The sequence below is a fragment of the Microchirus variegatus genome (genome assembly GCF_963457635.1).
Source record: "Microchirus variegatus genome assembly, chromosome: 21".
Taxonomy (NCBI): Eukaryota; Metazoa; Chordata; class Actinopteri; order Pleuronectiformes; family Soleidae; genus Microchirus; species Microchirus variegatus.
The window spans coordinates 6,810,893-6,829,440 of NC_139822.1; the positions used below are offsets into that span (position 1 = coordinate 6,810,893).

Sequence of the window (18,548 nt, forward strand, 5' to 3'; positions counted from 1 at the left end):
AGAATTATCAACATCAAAAAAGTCTCACAAAGTTACGCACTGCAGCTTTAAGAAAATAAGGTCCTTATTCCCAAATTTGACTGAGCCAAAGTTATGATATATTTTTCAAACTGGAAATGTGTTTGATGTTTTGTCATCTTTATTTCGTTTTTTTTTTTGCATGCTATGATTTTTTGACTCGAAATGTAAAGAAAGTGTATAATCTATAATACAGGATTTGTATGCACAATTGGTGGCACAAAATGTTGGCCGTCACTACTTTGTTGCCCATGTAGTTATTACTCCTGTTGTCTTAACAGATGTCGGCCTTATGGTGTCCTGTTGAGAGGTTCACTAGGGGTCGTGGGTTTAAAAAGTTGCTTTATGACAAACCGGAGTGCTGAATTCAAAAAGATGACGTGCTGCAGTTTAAATGTGTGAACTAAGGAGCGAGTGACACGTTGTGTTACCAGTGTTTATAGATTATCCATCCATCCATCTTGTACCGCTCATCCGGGGCCGGGTCGCGGGGGCAGCAGTCTGAGAAGGGACGCCGAGACCTCCCTCTCGCAGGACACTTCCTCCAGCTCTTCCGTGGGGGGACCCCAAGGTGTTCCCAGGCCAGCCGAGCGACGTAGTCACTCCAATGTGTACTGGGTCTTCCTCTGGGTCTCCTCCCGGTGGGACATGCCCGGAACACCTCCCGACCGAGGCGTCTGGGGGGCATCCGATACAGATGCCCGAGCCACCTCAGCCTGGCTCCACTCCGAGCGGTGACAGAGCTCCTCACCCTCTGCCACCCTGCGGAGAAAACTCATTTCAGCCTCTTGTATCTGGGATCTTGTTCTTTCGTTCATGACCACAGGTGAGGGTAGGAACGTAGATTGACCGGTAAACCGAGAGCCTTGCCTTGTTCTTTTTCTTCATAACGGGGTTTGTGAACTGCTCTTAGTCTGATCCGTCACCTAGGACCTGTTTGCCATTTCAGTGTGTGGAGTATGTTTTGCAGGTTTTAAGGGATATGTGAAAAAATTAAAATTTTCAGATAATTAAAGATCGCATTTGGCCCCTGAGTCACAGTTGAAGAAACCAGCTATTTAAGGTTCAGTGTGTAACATCTAGGCAGAAATTGATTCAGTAAAATAAGTCTAATTTGTTTTTTCAGAGCCTAAGAATAAGTTTTATACAAGAGGCAAAGGCCCCGTGTTCATTCTGTTCTGCCATGTTTTTACAACAGCCTGAAAAGACAAACCAATGAACAGCTTGCTATGGAGTCCCATGTTTGCTGATGCAGTCATTTCAACCAATATTTTGTTAAACCTAAAAAAATAAAATTAAAGTTTGTTTGCATATAATATATATATAATATATATATATAATATATATATATAAATATAATATATATATATATATATATAATATATATATATATATATATATATAATAAATATATATATAATAAATGTCCAACCACTTTACCCAAGTAAGTCACTCAATAAAACACTCAAGGTTGTAAAATTCAACCATCTTTTTTATTTTGTGACCCAATAGTTAGGGACCTGAAGGATAGTTTGCATGAAACCGTGATGTGACAGTGGTTAAGAGAAACAAAAGGAATGTAAAGTTATGCTTTAAATGATACCATCACATTTAACAAGCGTCTTTGAAACCTGAAACGGTACAGCTCGTACCATGCTTTTGCTTCACACAGTGTCCAGCCAGGAAGTGCACAAAGAGCCTCCACGTAGAAAATGCTGGAACTTTTCTTCACTTTCCATAATCTGAACAAGAAATTTACATCCAGACACCAAAGACCCCAAGGAGCAGGTCCTCAGCAGAAGGTGATTGAATTCATTCCGATACAAAATGATGTGCTGAGCACGTCATGTTTGAACAAATGTAAGCGTATCAAGTCCATAACTTCTTCTCTCAATGTTTTCATTGCTCATTAAATTAAAAAGAAAGCATACAAGGTAAGACATGAGTGCTACATAGTTACAGACAACCTACTTTCATTTCAAATAAAATGATTAAAATGGTCCTTCTTATAGACTTTAGGACAAAAAGTTTGAGAAACATCTTCAAAATAAAAATCATACAAATAGGCACAGCTTTTTAAATTTCTTTCTTCTAAAACATGTTCATCTTTCTCCTCCCCCCCTTCACTGCTCATTTAAAAAACTGGATTCCCATGATGAAGTATCAAAGCAGTACCACACACAGACACTGGACCCTGAAGACACGCGTCCATTTCCTTTCTCCATGTGTTCAAGTCTTTACGCCTCATCCAAACTCCTGTGTGAAATCTATGATTAAAGGAATATTACCTTCTCTTTGCCTTTTTCGAGAACCTCTTTGGGGAAAGGAGGTGGTGCGGGAGGGGTATTGTCACTGTTGTTGCTCCTCTTTTGTGTGCTGAAGGACTGAGTCGTCTTCACACTGTAGCTGGTTCCTGGTGGTCGGAAGGCATCTGCAGGAAAAATGACATCAGGAAATAAGTACAGACTAACCACGGCAGGTAACATCTGACTATGTGACACAGGTTTTCTTATTAATTTCATACTTTATGCATTATATTGAATAATTTAAACACACTCGTTTTGATCAAAAACACCAGCATTTGCATCTGCTTTCAAAAGGAAAAATATCTTACATACTAGGGCATTAACAGAAAAGCCGATGTGATAACATCAGTGGCACAAGTCGACAAGTCGTGTGAAGAGTCGCATGTTTTGTTTTTCTCTCTCTCTCTGTGTGTGTGTACATAATGCAATCACATGAACTACAATTGTGCTCATTCGTTTACATGATTTCTTGGCCATTTTTCAGAGAATATGAATGATATCACAAAAACTTTTCTTTCACTCATGGTCAGTGGCCATTTATTGTCAAACAACTGTGTTTACTCTTTTTAAAAATCATAATCAACAGAAACTACCCAAATGACCCTGATCAAAAGTTTACATACCCTGGTGATTTGGCCTGATAACATGCTGACAACTTGACACAAATGGGTTTGAATGGATATTAAAGATAACCATCTTCAGGAAAGGGATATAAGAAAATATCAAAGGAATTGAGAATGCCAATCAGCTCAGATCAGTTCAAACTAATTAAGAAGTGGAAAATGAGGCGTTCTGTTGAAACCAAACCATGGTCAGGTAGACCAACTAAAATTTCACAACTGTCAGGAAACTTGTTCGGGATGCAAAGAAAAACCCACAAATAACTTCAGGTGAAACACAGGATTCTCTGAAAAAATGTGGTGTGGCTGTTTGAAGATGCACAATAAATAAGGAGGCACTTGAACAAAGATGGGCTGCATGGTTGAGTTACCAGAAGAAAGCCATTACTACACAAATGCCACAAAGTATCCTGTTGACAATACACCAAACAGCACAGAGACGAGCCTCAAACCTTCTGGCACAGAGTCATTTAGAGTGATGAGACCAAAATGTAACTTTTTGACCACAACCATAAACACTACATTTGGAGAGGAGTCAACAAGGCCCATGATGTGAAACATGGTGGTGGATCGCTGATGTTTTGGGGATGTGTGAACTACAAAGGCACAGGACATTTGGTCAGAATTGATGGCAAGATGAATGCAGTAAATTATCAAAAAATTCTGGAGGAATATTTGTACTCATCAGCCCAAAAGCTGCGCACGGGACGTATTTGGACATTCCAACACGACAATGATCTAAAACACAAGGCCAAGTCGACCTGTCATTGCCTACAGTAAAATAAAGTGAAGTGGAGTGACCACTTCAGTCTCCTTACCTCAATATCATTGAGCCACTAGAGACCTCAAACATGGAGTTCATGCAAGACAGCCAAATCATTTTCAGCAACTGGAGGCTTTTTTGCCAGGAAGAATGGGCAGCTTTACTATCTGAGAAGATAAAAGAGCCAGATCCACAACTACCACAAAAGACTTCAAGCTATCATTGATGTTAAAGGGGGAAATACACGCCAATAAGAACTGGGGTATGTAAACTTTTGATCAGGGTCATTTGGGTAGTTTAACACATTTGTTTGACAATAAATGGCTTGAGCCAACCACTAACCATGAGTGAAAGAAAGGTTTTAGTGTCATCATTCATATTCTCTGAGAAATGGTTAAGAAATCATAAATTCTGCCAGGGTATGTAAACTTATGAGCACAACGGTCTATGTGAGGGTTGGGTACCAGTCAGCATGCGGACACTGCGGAGGGTGGCCGGGGTTCATTTTAACCGGCCCTGGATTTATTTCTTTGTATGAAAAGGCTTCCATCTTGCTACCACACGGTCCAAACATACAGAGAACACTCCCCATTGTTGTCACAACCAGTACTTGGCAAAAAAAAGGTGTTGCTGCAGGTCACTGTTGTTCCATCATTTCTCCACTTTTTGATGATGGTCTTCACTTCACTGTGTTTTTTTGGTATATCCAATGCTGTGGACATTTTGTCTACCCTTGGGAGTTTTTTTTTTATACAAAGTCGGCGATGCAGAGCACTTGAACGTGAGATGATGTGTATGAAAACAGCATTATGTTGGGGATAAAACAACTGTACAATGTAAAACATGATCAAAATGAGGTACCCCCCATGAGATTATGCCAAGGTCTTACATGTTTGAACAATGTTTTTATGTTTCGGGATTACACCTTAATGAAATAAATGAATAGGCTACCACTCAAGCAGTTTCCCCCTGTAATATTATTGTTACTGCAAAGGACTACATTTTAACGTACGCATTGACCCGGGCAGCAATGTTCTCCTATGCTGTCTCCCTCTCTTTTGCTGCTGCAGCAGTGTTACACTTCCTTCGAAAAAGATGCTCAAACTCACCGTATGAGCGCATTAAGATTTACAACAAGAAGAACGTCGCCCCTCTGCTTCCCCGTTGCCATGGTGACTCGTCAAATCGGGGCGTCTTTTTATACTTGCATACTACTGGTGCAATGCACTTAACTTCAGATGAAACTACTCCGAGTTGAACAAACAAACTCAAATCAGCTGTTGTGGAACTGAAAACTCAGAGTTTCCTATCTCAGAGTAGAGTTTGTTGAACCTGCTTTGTGAAACGGACCCCAGATCTCTTTAGTTAACTGCTCAAAGAGAGAGTGAAGAGGGTTCCGTCACAGGGAGTTCATAATCTGCGCTGTTTGCAGCCAAGTTTCACTTTTGCGCAAAGAGACGTTCCAGTATTTAATATCTGATGTTCCACAGTGTCCTCGCATCTTGTTGGAATAGTTTTATTGGTGTTCTAAACCGATCTTGGACAGACTCTAAGCAGGTATAGACAGGCGCGTGCTGGCCGCAGTTTTTGCGTGCGTCATCACAACGTTTTGGTGGTTACCGGGGGAAACGGGAAGAAAAATAGGGCATCTTTAGGGCGTCCTGCCTAAAAGTAGGGCATCTCATATCTTATTATTTTCAGCACTCAGTCCCCAGGCCAGGACTCCCTGGCTGGCTAAAAGCCTACGCTTGGATCCTGTCTTCGTCACATTACAGCAATTCCACAGTCAGTCTTATCCTTGAACTTCCCACTAACGGGCCATTGACTCTGTTGAACACCGCGGTTATATCCTGGTTGCAGCGAGTGTTGACTGATCTGATCTTCTCCCTGGCACCTGCGGGTGGAGAGACTGCAGCTCTACGGGCTTGGCGGGCCAGCTCAGTCACTGAGGATGCGCTGATGCAGGTTTAAGCAAAAAAAGAATCACATATAGGCTGCTATAGTAACTTGACAACAGCTGAGACGTTGTGATATAGATGTGTGTCTGTGTGTGTAACTGCTGTTTTGAATCAGCAGCTGCTACGGTCTGCAGCTTTTTGATTTGTTTGTTTTTCAATTGAATTGTACAGGTCATAGTTCATATTAAGGGTGGGGAAAGTTTTGAATGACTTTATTGTGGGCTCATTTTGACAAAAACCTGGCATTTTAACAGGGGTGTGTACACTTTTTATATCCATGTGACATCCATTAGATTTATGTCTCAGCTAAAACATCATAAAGCTGCTTGACCTGAAGTTAAGGACATAACCTGGATATGCTGTGCTGTCTGGTAGTTATAAATCATAATGCTCCTGCGTCCTGTTTTTGGCACAAATCTCACAAAGCTGCTTCTCCACATGGTGGAGCTGTTCAGTCACTCAATAGTTGCGCACAACAACAATGCACACATAGTAGGAAATAACAATAGCAGCACAAATTGGTCGAATAGTCAAATCGTTATGGGGTGTGAATCATGAAATTATTTCTGTTTGACAGTGTGTACCTGACTGGTGGTGTCTACGAGGACTAGCGTTCCTCTTGGCTCTCAGACTGCCTCCTTCCTTCCCCGTCACTCGAATGGGCAGCACCTGGTTCACGTCAATAGAGGCTGGATGCAGAAAGACAACACATATTTAAGACAATTACATTTTTCAAGCAGTTCTTCTTAAACTACAAAAACCATGCAGTCACCAAAACTTGAGGCTTTGCAATATGAGGTCTGCCATTTGCTGACTATGATGATAACAACTGCCCAACTGCAGATTCAATTCAATGATATATATACTGTATATATTCTTTCTCTTTTTTATTTTATATTCTTTCTAACTGTTTTTGTCTGTACATTTAATGCACAGTTGATATGCATGGATGACAAAGACAAGTTGTTTCTGTACATGAGAGGAAAAGGAAAATAAACAAGGAATTCAACTAAATACCTCTATTCAATCCACACAGGGCTGAGGTTTTTTTACCATGGCCTAACACCCAAATATTACCATGCTTGCTAATTGTTAATTGTCAAAAGATTAAAATTTTAAATCAGATTAATCACAGGGTAGCTGTGGATTAACCTCTTCTTCACGGTTGCCCCCGGCACCGAAGCGTCATCGCGATTATGTAAACAAAAAAAACACGTGTCAGCTGGACAGTGGAGAATCTACAGATTCCAGCGGTACCATTTTTATCACTCTACGACCAAGATTCACGGATCCCGCCCATGACCTCCATGTGTTTTTAAGCTCCTACTGCATATTTTAAAGGTGATATTTGCACTTTGCAATATTTTATTTTGCAATAAAATAAAATTTTTGCCAGAAACATTCTAATTTTCTCTTTATATTGTTGTAGGAACGTAGAGATAAATAAAGTATGTGAAAATATAAATGTAAAGAACAATAAAATACTGTAAATATAATTAAACATTACATTGTAAAGAACCCACATTATAAGACAATATAAATATATAGAAAAAATAAAATACTGTAAATAACTTAAAAAATGATACATGGCACTGTAAATAACTCACATTATAAATAAAATATTAAGTATAGAAGTTTTCTTGGGGTTACTAAACCCACAGCAGGAAATTCCTTAGCACCTTTTAACCCATTAAGGCCTGAAACCTTAATGGGTTAAAAAAAATTAACGCGTTAATTCCAAGAATTAATCATCCTGCGTTAACGCGTTAATTTTGACAGCCCTAATTAAAATATAAAATGTTTCCTAAATATTTGTCTAAAGGGTGTGTGTGTGTGTGTGTCCTGACCTGCACTGTGTGTTCTTTGGTGTGATGCCTTGGCCTTGAAGCCTTTCTCTTTTCCTTTGGACAGAGTAGCCAGCTTGGTGGGAATCTGCTGGTGCACCACAGGAGGTTTGTATACCTGGTTGGTGGTGCTGATCAAGTGGATGGGGAGATCAGCTTTGACTTGCAGTGTGCTGATGCTCTCTCTGCGCGGTGGAACCTTTGGAGGAATTTCCATGGGATCAGTGGAGGTGGGGAGCAAGATGCTGGGCTTTGGCGTCAGGGTCCGACTCCCACCTCCGTTCAATATGCTTCTGAATGATGGGTAACTGGATAGACTCTGGCACCAGAGAGAAACGGAAAAATACATCAAACTAATTAAACTATTTCAGGTCAACTCAATTCATCTTGGTTGAACTTGCAGGGTGCATCTATTGATTCTAGTTATTCTACACTTTGAATTGCACCTTATGTCAACACCATTCTGTCATTTGGTCAAGTTATACCAAGGTTTTTGTTTTTTTCTTGCTTCATGTTGACTTGCTGTTCCACGACTACATTGTATTGTGCCACTTGGTTTACTGGCATAAATGGTTTACTGGCATAAATTGAATACAGTACTCTATTCACTACACTATTGCAGGAAAAATAAAAATGCCGTGTCCTTAGAAAAAGCCCTTCATCTCAAGGCAAGGGCACTTTTTTTATAGAAGCCACCAGCTTCCGCTGCTTTTTTTTTCTACAGAAGCCCAAACAGACAAACTAGCCCGAGTGTGCTCTCTATAGTTTCAAGGGAAATCTTACTACCCAAATAAAATCAAACAACATTAGGTTTGGTATGTGAAGGCCATCATAGATCCCTGATGCATTTGGGAAAAGGATGGTGAGTGGAGGAGTCTTGAAATCTGTGGATTTGTTGAAATCTGCAGCCTCACCATTATAGGTCACTAATTCTTACACACATGAGCTTTAAAGTTAAAATAAATACACCATGAGTGCGTTAACATTAAAAAAATGATTACTGGCAATAATCAGGTAACTGGAATAAACCGTTTAAGGCGTATACATGTCTCAAAGAAATCAGATTATTGACAGAAACCTAGGTGTGTTAAACAGGTTTTTCAAAAACCGATAACGGCAATAAACCGATAATGATATCAGTTTATTCCGTTTACATGAGCACTTGAATAACCAGATAACTAGGGTTAGGGTTATAATAATATTTTTTTTTAGTGTGCATGTATACGCACTCCATGATGTTGATTGATATTCAGTAATTCAGATTCCCATTACTCACATATGAGGGATCATCATAGTTGGAGTGTCCTGGGTTTGAGAGTTGCATTATTTTTAACTTCAACTTCTCCTGCAACAGTTCCAGACGCTCCTTCTCCTGAGTCAGACAATCCCGCTCCTTGTCCACAGACCTCGTCGACTCCCTCAGCCTCTCCAGGTCTTCCTGGTAACTTCCCCGCTGGTTCTCAAGCTCGCTCTTCTCACCATTGAGCTTCTCCTCCCACTTCCTGCATTCATCCTCCCTCTCCTGCAACTGGGCCTCCAGTGCCCCCATGTGTAGCCTCTGCCGCTCCTTCTCCTTCTCCCAGCGCTGCTGCTCCTCTTGATGCTGAGCCTGTAGCTTGTGCAAGTTGGCGAGTTCCTGCTTATGCTTCTCCCAGTTGCGCTGCTTCTCCTGCTCAAGCAGCGTATTGCTGTAATGACGCGTTGGCTGTTGGCTGTGTGACTGAAGAGCCCTGTGCAGCTCAATCTGGCTGTCCTGCTGGACTATGATTGCCTGTAAATTTAATTTAAATCAGCCTTAAAAATTCACGTCTTATTTTTTGTAGAAAAAAAAAGACAGTCAAAAGTCACAAAAGTTACAGATTTCAACAGTGCATTACCTGTAAGCTGTGGAGCATCTGTGCAAGCTGAAGGAACCTTTCATACACCTGCAGAGACAAACAAGTGGCAGTGGTAGACACTAATAATTATACAGATGAAAAAGAAAATAATAAACATAAGTATGAGAAGGGTCACCTCTTCCTCAGGAAAACGACTGGGGGCTGAATTGCAGTTTGGCACTGGGAGTGTGTCGTCATCATCAGCCTAACCCAAACAAGTATAGGCAATATAAATACTTTTTTTTTTTTTTCAAATCATGTGTCAAAGTCAAGTTAATATCTTTTTACACCCATCTCACTCACAGACAGCTCCAGGCCTTCAGAGTAGAACATTTCCTCAGACTGAGGATTGCTTGGACTTCCCTTTCTGCTTTCTGACTGTTCTGCTTCATCTGAGGACATTAAATCATCCACATTAGCATGCAAAGGGATGGGATTTAGGATGGTTGGATTATTATTTGGAAAACCACTGCAACTAGTACTTTCACTCCTGATAAACCTGTCCAGACAAAACAACATAATAATAAAAGAACATGTCACAGCTTACTTTTCACAGTGTTTGCATTGGAGTCATCATCAGCCTCTTCAAAGCTCTCAGCCCGCTCATGCTGCCCACCTTCAATCTCACCGTCATCCCGTGGAAGATCTGAGTCTTTAATCCTTGAAAAAAGCAGGTTCTGCAGGTTTTCCACTGTAAACAAAAGAAAAACAACTCCTTAACTTCTTCCTCAGGGTCACAACTGAGGAGAAACACATTTCAATTTCAGTGAAGTCCTTCGAAATCAAAAACAGAAAGTTCTCTGCTTTCTTATTCCAGAGTCAGTCAAAATAAAAACATTAACTAGGATGGTTGTCCTCTGCTCTTACCCTCATCAATGGCTTGAATGAGCAGTGTCTCCCCCTGCTGGAGCTCAGCAGCCTCTCCTCGCAGCAGCAGCCCTTGACGTTGTGTTTCCTGATCTGTCACATGCTCGTGAAGAACAGCAAAAATCTGTTGTTTCTCTGCCAGACACTGGATTATCTGGTAATCCCTCTCTTTTAGAGCATCTGGGGGGATATTATGTTTAACATGTAAAACTGCTGATATTATCTAAAGATAACAACGAGTTGATGACTGAGAACATGGTACTGGAAGAAGATTGTTTTTGTAAGTGTCTTTGTGGGGAGGAAACAAAAATTATTTTAACATAAAATATTGTAATTATATATAATATTCAGAACATCAATGCAACACCTTTACAAACTTTATTGACTTATTGACGGTTTGATGATCTCAGCCGTCTTACCTCGACAGTGCTGCAATTTCGCCATTGTAGTACGATGCATCTCCTCTTGTGGATAACTGGAGAACAGACATTTGACTCAGAATTGCCTTACATTAAATTAAAAAAAGATAAATGCCTTTTTTGACTTCGAGTCAATACATTTTTGCTTCTTAATACAACACAATCCACTCTCAGCTTACCGTTCCACAGCTTCCCGTATGCGGGTCATCCAGGTGATGCGTTCATCTCTGGAACACATATGGATCTCGTACATTTCTGGCAAGCTGGAGGTGCAGGCACAAATAAGGAACAATGCTTTGTCTTCATGGGCCACTTCCCTCAATATCAGCCCCTGAAGTGAGATTACTGATGGTTTGTTGTCCTGCACGCGTCAAGATACAAGGAGGTTAGTATTATTATTATTTAAACAACTAAACTTAATCATTAAAGCTTGTAGTTAATAATATTATAATCTATAATCAACTGACTCAGTTGCAGGAAATCTCTCCTTCCATCCCAGTGAAGGTGTTGAATAACAGCCAGAAAAGTACAGAATATTATATTTGTTGTCCAAGAAAAGTTGACCTTACACAGATTATTTCTGTATATTTTATTTTTCTAGTGTGGCTTTTCTCAGAAAATATGTCAAAATTTTCCTTTGACCAAATCTGATGGGATTTGTGAGGCATCACTTGTATAAAAAAATACAGAAGGTCATGTTTGTTGACGGATGGTTTTACTTACCACAGCAGCAAATACAAGCTTCTGATCTTTCTCTTGTAAGAGGAGGAGAAAGCCTGACAGCAGCACAGCGAGGATGTCTGAGGGGGAAAATAAATGCTGATCAGCATCAAAACAACAAGAATGCTCATTGACTCTAGCTACAGTGAAAGATCGACTCACGCAATTGTCTTGCACTTTGTGCAACTGTTTGTCTTTGACACTTAAGTAATTACATAAAAATATGCTGCTGTACTGGTATATTACTGGTTCTCCGATTCCTCTGAAGAACAATTTGCCCCAATGAACTTCCGATAACACTCGTCATCCCTTTTATCCTGCCGTAATCCACACTGAGCTGTCAGTGTCTGGATGCGTCACCTCTTATAATTAATACATGACACAAGCTTCATCTCATCTTTTTAAATAAACCAAATTCAAACATGGTTTCTGCAAAACTGGATGTGCAGCCTCTCTAAACTAAATGGTCTATGGTACCACAAAGAATGTGATTATAGTGCATACAGGCAAAGACCACTTACAGAGACTAAGTCAGAGTGTCAGCAAATTCAGCACAAACCTTTCTGTTTTCCAGAAGACTTCCAGGTGACAGTGCCTTCATGTAGCAGCTTCCCGTCTCCATCAATCAGATCCTCTCTGCGAAACAGATGACCGCTCTTCAGCCGGCCCTGAGACTTGGGATCCAAGCGCAGAATAATATCTCTCAGTCGAGAAGCTTTCTCATATTCACTGACCTGAGAGTCCACCTGGCAGATTGTGTTCTTTATCTGTGCCAATCCCTGAACCAGAGACTTGTACTCTTCCGTGTCAGCTGTAAGAAGCATGAATTGTAAACATCAACCATTTTTCTTTTCTTAATTTATACAGTACTGTGCAGAAGTATTAGGCCACCAATAGACGTGTTGTTTTAGCAATGCTATCTGGAACACATATTTAACAAATATGTATGCAGTTTTTTGTTGTTTAAAAAACCCCCCCAAAAAAACATCCTCTACAGGTGTCAAGTATTTAGAGTGATCTACCCTTACACTTGAATAATAACACAGCTCTGTTACTGGAGTGGAACCTTAATTAATGTTACTGGTAAATCCTGTGTTTGTCCTACTATTTCATTTAAAGAAATATCTGCTTTTGTAGTAGGTGCAGCAATATTAAAACTTGTTTTAACTAAATTATGGGCAATTAGCCACTGTTATGTTTACAGTTGAGTTTACTTAATCATTCAAATTTGTTAAAAAATAAAAACAATTTCATGTTTTTTTTGGCAAAAATGTACCAAACTGTGATGTCAAAACCAAAGTACGTACCGAACTGTGACTTTTGCATACTATTACACCCCTAATTTTTAATAATATCAAATAGCATATATATGCTATGAACCGATCAATGTCCCTTCTATTAATATTATAAGTAGGTTTGCTGAATCTGTTCCTTTCTTCAGTGTCTTCAAATGAGTAACTATAACACATGTTAAGCTTTGCTGCTTTTCCTCCCACAGTCCAAAAACATGCAATATGGAAATTAGGTAAATTAGATACTCTAAACTGACCATAGGTGTGATTGGAAGAGTGGGTGGTTGTTTGTCTATGTATGTGGCCCTGTGATGGACTAGCAAACTGTCAAGTCTATCGCTCTAAGGGCCTGATTTACTAAAGCTTTGCGCGTGCAAAAACGTGTGCAAACTGGATTGCACACGCAGATCTGTGTTGATGCTGATCTACTAACAAGGCGCAACGAGGAACGCGTCCCTCAGACGGGCAAAATAGCACTCGCAACCCGTTTAGCGTTCTTGCCTTAATGCATATGCAATATGGGGCGTTTACATGCTATTTTGCGTGTGATGGGAGGAGAAAATGTAAATATGTTATTTTAGCACGCGCAAATTGATTTATCAAACCTGAAACTGATTGAGGTGTTTATTTTTGCGTCTATATTTAGCACGTTTGAAAGGCAGGTCTTAACTGGCACAGCGGTGCGCACACATGGCTGCGGTTATTTAAAGTTATATTATATTTGTAAATCAGGAAATTACGCTTTTCCAGAGCATGTTCAACTACGCGTTCACAGATGACGCACATTCATTTCTTATTTGCTATATCTGAATAAATTCAATATAGATATCCATAGGAGAAATGCGTGTTTGTACTGGTATGGGCTTACCTTGGTCTGCAGTTTGTGGTTCAAGGAGGGGCCGTACCTATGTTCCCCGGTTAAGACCGGAGGAACGGGGAACCCCGCTTTACCTTAACGGGTCCAGCTCTAACCTGGTCTACTCTCAGTGCACGGCGAAGCGCAGGTGGCACAGTGCGCAAGCGTCACCAAAACCTCACAGGCAGGTTACCCTAACCCTAAGAACGTCAGCTGTACTTTCTGTCCAGTGGCTTCAAATTTCATTCTGCGCTTCCGTTGAGTCTGCTCTTACTCCATGTTGACAACCCTTGACTCGCGTAAAATCCTCATTTAATAGGGTGGTCTTAACCACTTCTGCTCCTGTAGTCAATTGCGGCCTCAATCTTAGTAGTTCACCCGCAAAACGTAATCCAGTAACAGTGGCAGTCTTTCTGCTCGCGCAAGCAATTTAGCGCTCTCTATTTGGAATCTTAGATAATCAGGCCCTTTGTCAGCTGAGATAGTCACAGGAACCCCTGCGACCAGCAAGTGGAGGATAAGGTGGTAGAAGATAGATGGAAGTCTGGGGATTTATTTCTTAACACTGGCAAAGAAAATGACATAGGGCTACAAATGACACATTACTTTATCTCTGCTAACATTAACTTAGTGCTGTGCCTGGATTCTTGTGATCCAAACACTCAACTGGGCTGCTCCCTCTTTCTTTCTTCACCCATTAGTGGCAAGTTGTCAGAGAGACTTCACGTTATATTTATAATGTCAAAAATGTCTGTCCAAGTAATAAACAAGTAGATAGTTTTGAAATCATCGTTACCCTTTTTCAAATGTCACAAATAAGGGTCATGCCTGTCATGAAATGGCCGTCTTTTATGAAATACTGATTGAAGGTAAGCTGCTTCTTTTAATTTGTAATTTGTAAAATGAGTGCCTACAAGAATGGTATTGCATCAACCCAAATCAAATTTTTCCATCAGAATAAATATTGTTCCTGAACCAAAGTGAAGTCCCTGTATCAAGATACATCTAACCATCCTCTTGCGGAGAGCTGCACATGCCTAACACAGGATCATTGCAACCAGAATTAGTTTTACCAAATACTACAGTCATAAGTTATGCTGGAAAAGGAGTGTAACAACTGTAACTACTTGAAAAAGGTAGGTAAACGAGGAGTGGTGAGACTTTACCTTCAGTGTTTTGGATGATTCGCTCCACTAGGATGGGATACTTTGTGATGCGTTGGGTCACCAACAGAAAACATTCAGGGATTCCCAACCGTCGCACAAGAGGAAGTTGACGTAATTTCTGTCAAACAAAAGAACAATGGTTTATGTACCTAATTTATGATGCAATGGAAATATTCTCCTGAATTTCACTTCATTTTCAACAGGTTGCTATTACAGGTTAGGCTATACTACATATATTAAAACTATAAAAAATATATAAGCCTATATTGAAATCCAATATAGGCTTTATTGTCCGTTTTTGCCCTCATAACACAATAAAAGCAATAATAAGCATAACACAATTAAAGCAATAAAGAAGACATAAAAAAAAAAAAAAATTATACAAAGAAACAACAACATTGGCCTCTCATTGTGCCTGTTACCAGTGTGTGTTTTCTTACTCTCATAAGAGTCTGGATCTTTTTGCTGTTCTGCAGCTGCTCTTTGTAGTAGCTGATGGCTTCAATGTGACGGCTGCAGAAAACACTGTAACACTCCATCATTCCTTCTCCCAGGGAATCTGAAAACTATTACATAAGATAGAAATGAGATGCGTAGAATATTTCAAACATAATGCCTGCTGCCACAGCTAACACTGAATTGTCCTCACTAGTAGAGCTGAACACATGCACACTTACAGAATATACTCAAAAGGTTGGTGACTGAATATACTAAAATAAGAATTAGGTGTTGCTAAGCAGGAAAAACCATGTTGATAAATAAACCATAGTTGACTGTTGAACAAATCCCCAAACCTGTTCTTGTATTTGTGTTACAGTATCAACAATAACAGTAATAACGGATACAAAGCAGATGGAGCCAAGTTGCTTGTTGCAATTTAGCTTTACACTTTTAAACAAAATATATAAACATACATAGGCAAACTTAAAGAGAAATATGACATATGCATTTCAGCTGTTTGCCTGGATGTGTAGATTAATGCCTTCCTAAATGGATTTTAAAAAATAGTTTATTCTCAATCCTTGAAATGATGATGTTCCCAAATGTCTCGTTTCATCTCAAAACTAAAACGTCTCAGTTTTAATGATTTCTTAGTATATGAAGCAAAGGAAGCAGAAAATATTCACATTTGAGAAGCTGAAAAATCACTGAACATTTTACAATTATTAAAACACTCTTCATCACAAATAAGCATGATTCAAGAATTGTGGTCTATTTAGTGCAATTCCTAGAGCTAACATCAGAAAAATCATGACCATATTTAGTATCTAAGACAATATCATCACTATTTTTGCAAAATGTTCTCAATGAGACTGCTTTAATGAAGTGTTCTATTAAATTATTTTATATAGTTTTAAATGACCTACCTGAGAGAGGAGTATATCACTCAGCTGTGTGATTTGGTAGTCTGGGCTGCCTTCCTCCTGACTTTGGATCTGGCGGGTTTTGAGACAATTGAGGAAGTGCTGATGGAGGGTGAGGAGGGATTCAATGCCAGGGAAGAGCCACTCCAGTTTGGCTTCCTCCATCAGGTGAGACTGCCTCAGCTCATGCAGATAGACCTGGAGGAGGATTTTTAAGGTTCGCACATGGTTCGCCTCCGTCTGCATCAACTCTGGGGAATTGGTAAAAAAAAAAAGAAAGAAGTCTGGTCTGGGTGACTGGCAATAGTAGGAAAGACTGTCACAGTCACAATAACATCTCTATACTCCTTGCTCCAGCTACTACTAAAGCACTAACAATTAAAATTGTCAATATAAAATAACAAACCATCTTTCCCACTCCTGAAAAAGCAGACATCACAGATCATTCAAATGCCACCTGTGACTAAGTGAAAACCAGAAAATGCTGTGTTTTCTCAGGTTAAATTGTTCCGTCAGACAAAAGAAAATTGCTGGTGCCATGTTGTTATGTGTGTACCGAGTCACATCAAAAGGGCTGATCAGGTTGAGAAAACATCCATCATCTTCATAATTACAGGCACTCTCTATACCATTTGCTTGCAATTACACTGTACTCTGCAATCAGTGATAAAAGTTTCACCTTCTTCACTGGGTGACTGTCATGAGAAGGCTCTGTCTATAATAGAGACCAGAGAGTTTGCATATATTATATGCAAACTCTCTGAGAGGTGTGGGGGTGGTTTCATTTCATTCAGTTTCCTATTATTTATTGAGGCTATGAGGCCCTGCATAATCTAATTTGTATTTCAGTTTTACGCTCAATTTCCAGTCCAGTCGGTGGTGTGCTGTTCTTTTGGTCTAAGAAGACGACTGGTTCTATTTTCATTGAGTGGCAACACATCATCTTTTCGCCGAAGACTTTTTATCGTTTTTGCACACACAAATCAACAGACAGAAATGCTCTTGATTTTGTCACAATGGTTTTTTTGTATTTTTGCCAAGTATGTGCAGGTGAATGGTGTGGGGACTCTATGTGGATCGAACATGAAAAGTATGGAGGGAACCTCCTCTGGTTTGGCCTACCATATATTACATCCTGTCGTTTTACAGCCTCTTTGTTCAAGGCCTTCAGGTAGTTCTGGTCCACAGCAACACTCCAGGACTCTGCCTCCAGGTTCTGGGCATCATACTCAAGCTCTCCTTTCAGATGAGCGTAATGGGAATCTGAATGTCACAAAGACTAAATATTAGATAAGATGGAAAATATTAGATAAGATGGAAAATATTAGAACTTTTTCTTATCCTCGATACCTGAACACACTGTATACATTTATATTAGGTCAAAAACCAAGAAAGAGGCTCAAAAAGGCCATCTAAATTTAGACTTTATTGAAGTCTTATTTTTCACATTAAAGTTAAATCCTCAGTCACTTTCAGCAGTTTTTCATTCCTGCTGACAATAATAAGCTGACCTTCTAGGTTGATGGGCTCAGCGAACGAGGAAGCCAGGGACACAGAGTCCTCAGAGGAAGTCTTCAACCGCAGGCCGTCGACGTCATCCATCTGTGCTCGATCTATTTCAAAGTGAAGCTTGTTATTGCAAACATTTCCTGACATAAATATGTTAATGACTTAGAGGGAAACATAGGAAGATACCATTTTAAAATCCGCTGAGTATTAAGCATTCGGGGAGGATACAGATTAACCTCATTTAACCTCATTTTATTAGTTTAATTTCTGTTTTAGAATGATAATATTAGATTCTGTCAAATCAAAACATACATATATACATATTTTTTCTACTGCATATTTGTCACTACCCATAACACAACAATTATAATAAAAGGAAAAATAAGACATCACATGAAAGATTTTATTCGACACACTGTGTCTGTATCACATTCTACAGGAACCTGGTGGAAAAACATGTGACTAGTTTAGTATTTCTTCCTCTTGTATGAGGACTAACCAAATTATGACACCGTCTGTTGTATGGGAAATGTAAACAAAAGATTCAAGATGGAATTAAGTATTAAAAAACATGTTCACCAACCTTGGACTTGTGTCGAGTGAAGAGGAAGCAGGCTGAGGACTGGATTTTTTAGGGGTGACGGTCATACCTGGTCTGTGGGAGTTGGCAGGTTGGCCATTTGTAACCGAGGCGGAAACATTTTCCCCAGCACTGAGCGAGAGAAAGAACATGGTAAAAATGGTTAGTGACAGGCCAAATTATAAATTAGAGGCACAGAGGAATACAATTGTTTTGTTTTTTTTGTGAACAATTTTTTATTTTATAAATAATAATAATAGTAATAAACGGGTTAAAAAAAATAAATAATAATAATAAAAAAAAACAAAAAAAAAACGTAATATAGAAATAATAATAATATTTTTTAAAAATGTGTATGCGTCAAATAGCCAAAATATGTGACAAAAATT

The 18,548-nt window shown here is 39.5% G+C and overlaps 1 protein-coding gene across 1 annotated transcript; it reads right to left on the reverse strand.

Annotated features, from left to right (window-relative positions):
* Positions 1-1,682: 1,682 nt before the first annotated feature.
* Positions 1,683-18,227, reverse strand: arhgef18a (rho/rac guanine nucleotide exchange factor (GEF) 18a; the record flags this gene model as incomplete). The annotated part of the gene is made up of 20 exons (XM_083907807.1): positions 1,683-1,760; positions 2,307-2,449; positions 6,250-6,354; positions 7,513-7,828; positions 8,786-9,280; positions 9,387-9,434; positions 9,523-9,591; positions 9,690-9,778; positions 9,934-10,077; positions 10,254-10,433; positions 10,673-10,728; positions 10,852-11,033; positions 11,396-11,472; positions 11,952-12,203; positions 14,707-14,824; positions 15,147-15,272; positions 16,074-16,321; positions 17,193-17,333; positions 17,582-17,684; positions 18,159-18,227. The coding sequence occupies 20 exons, from the start codon at positions 18,225-18,227 to the stop codon at positions 1,683-1,685; spliced, it is 3,039 nt and encodes a 1,012-aa protein (XP_083763933.1).
* Between the last annotated feature and the right edge of the window lie 321 nt (positions 18,228-18,548).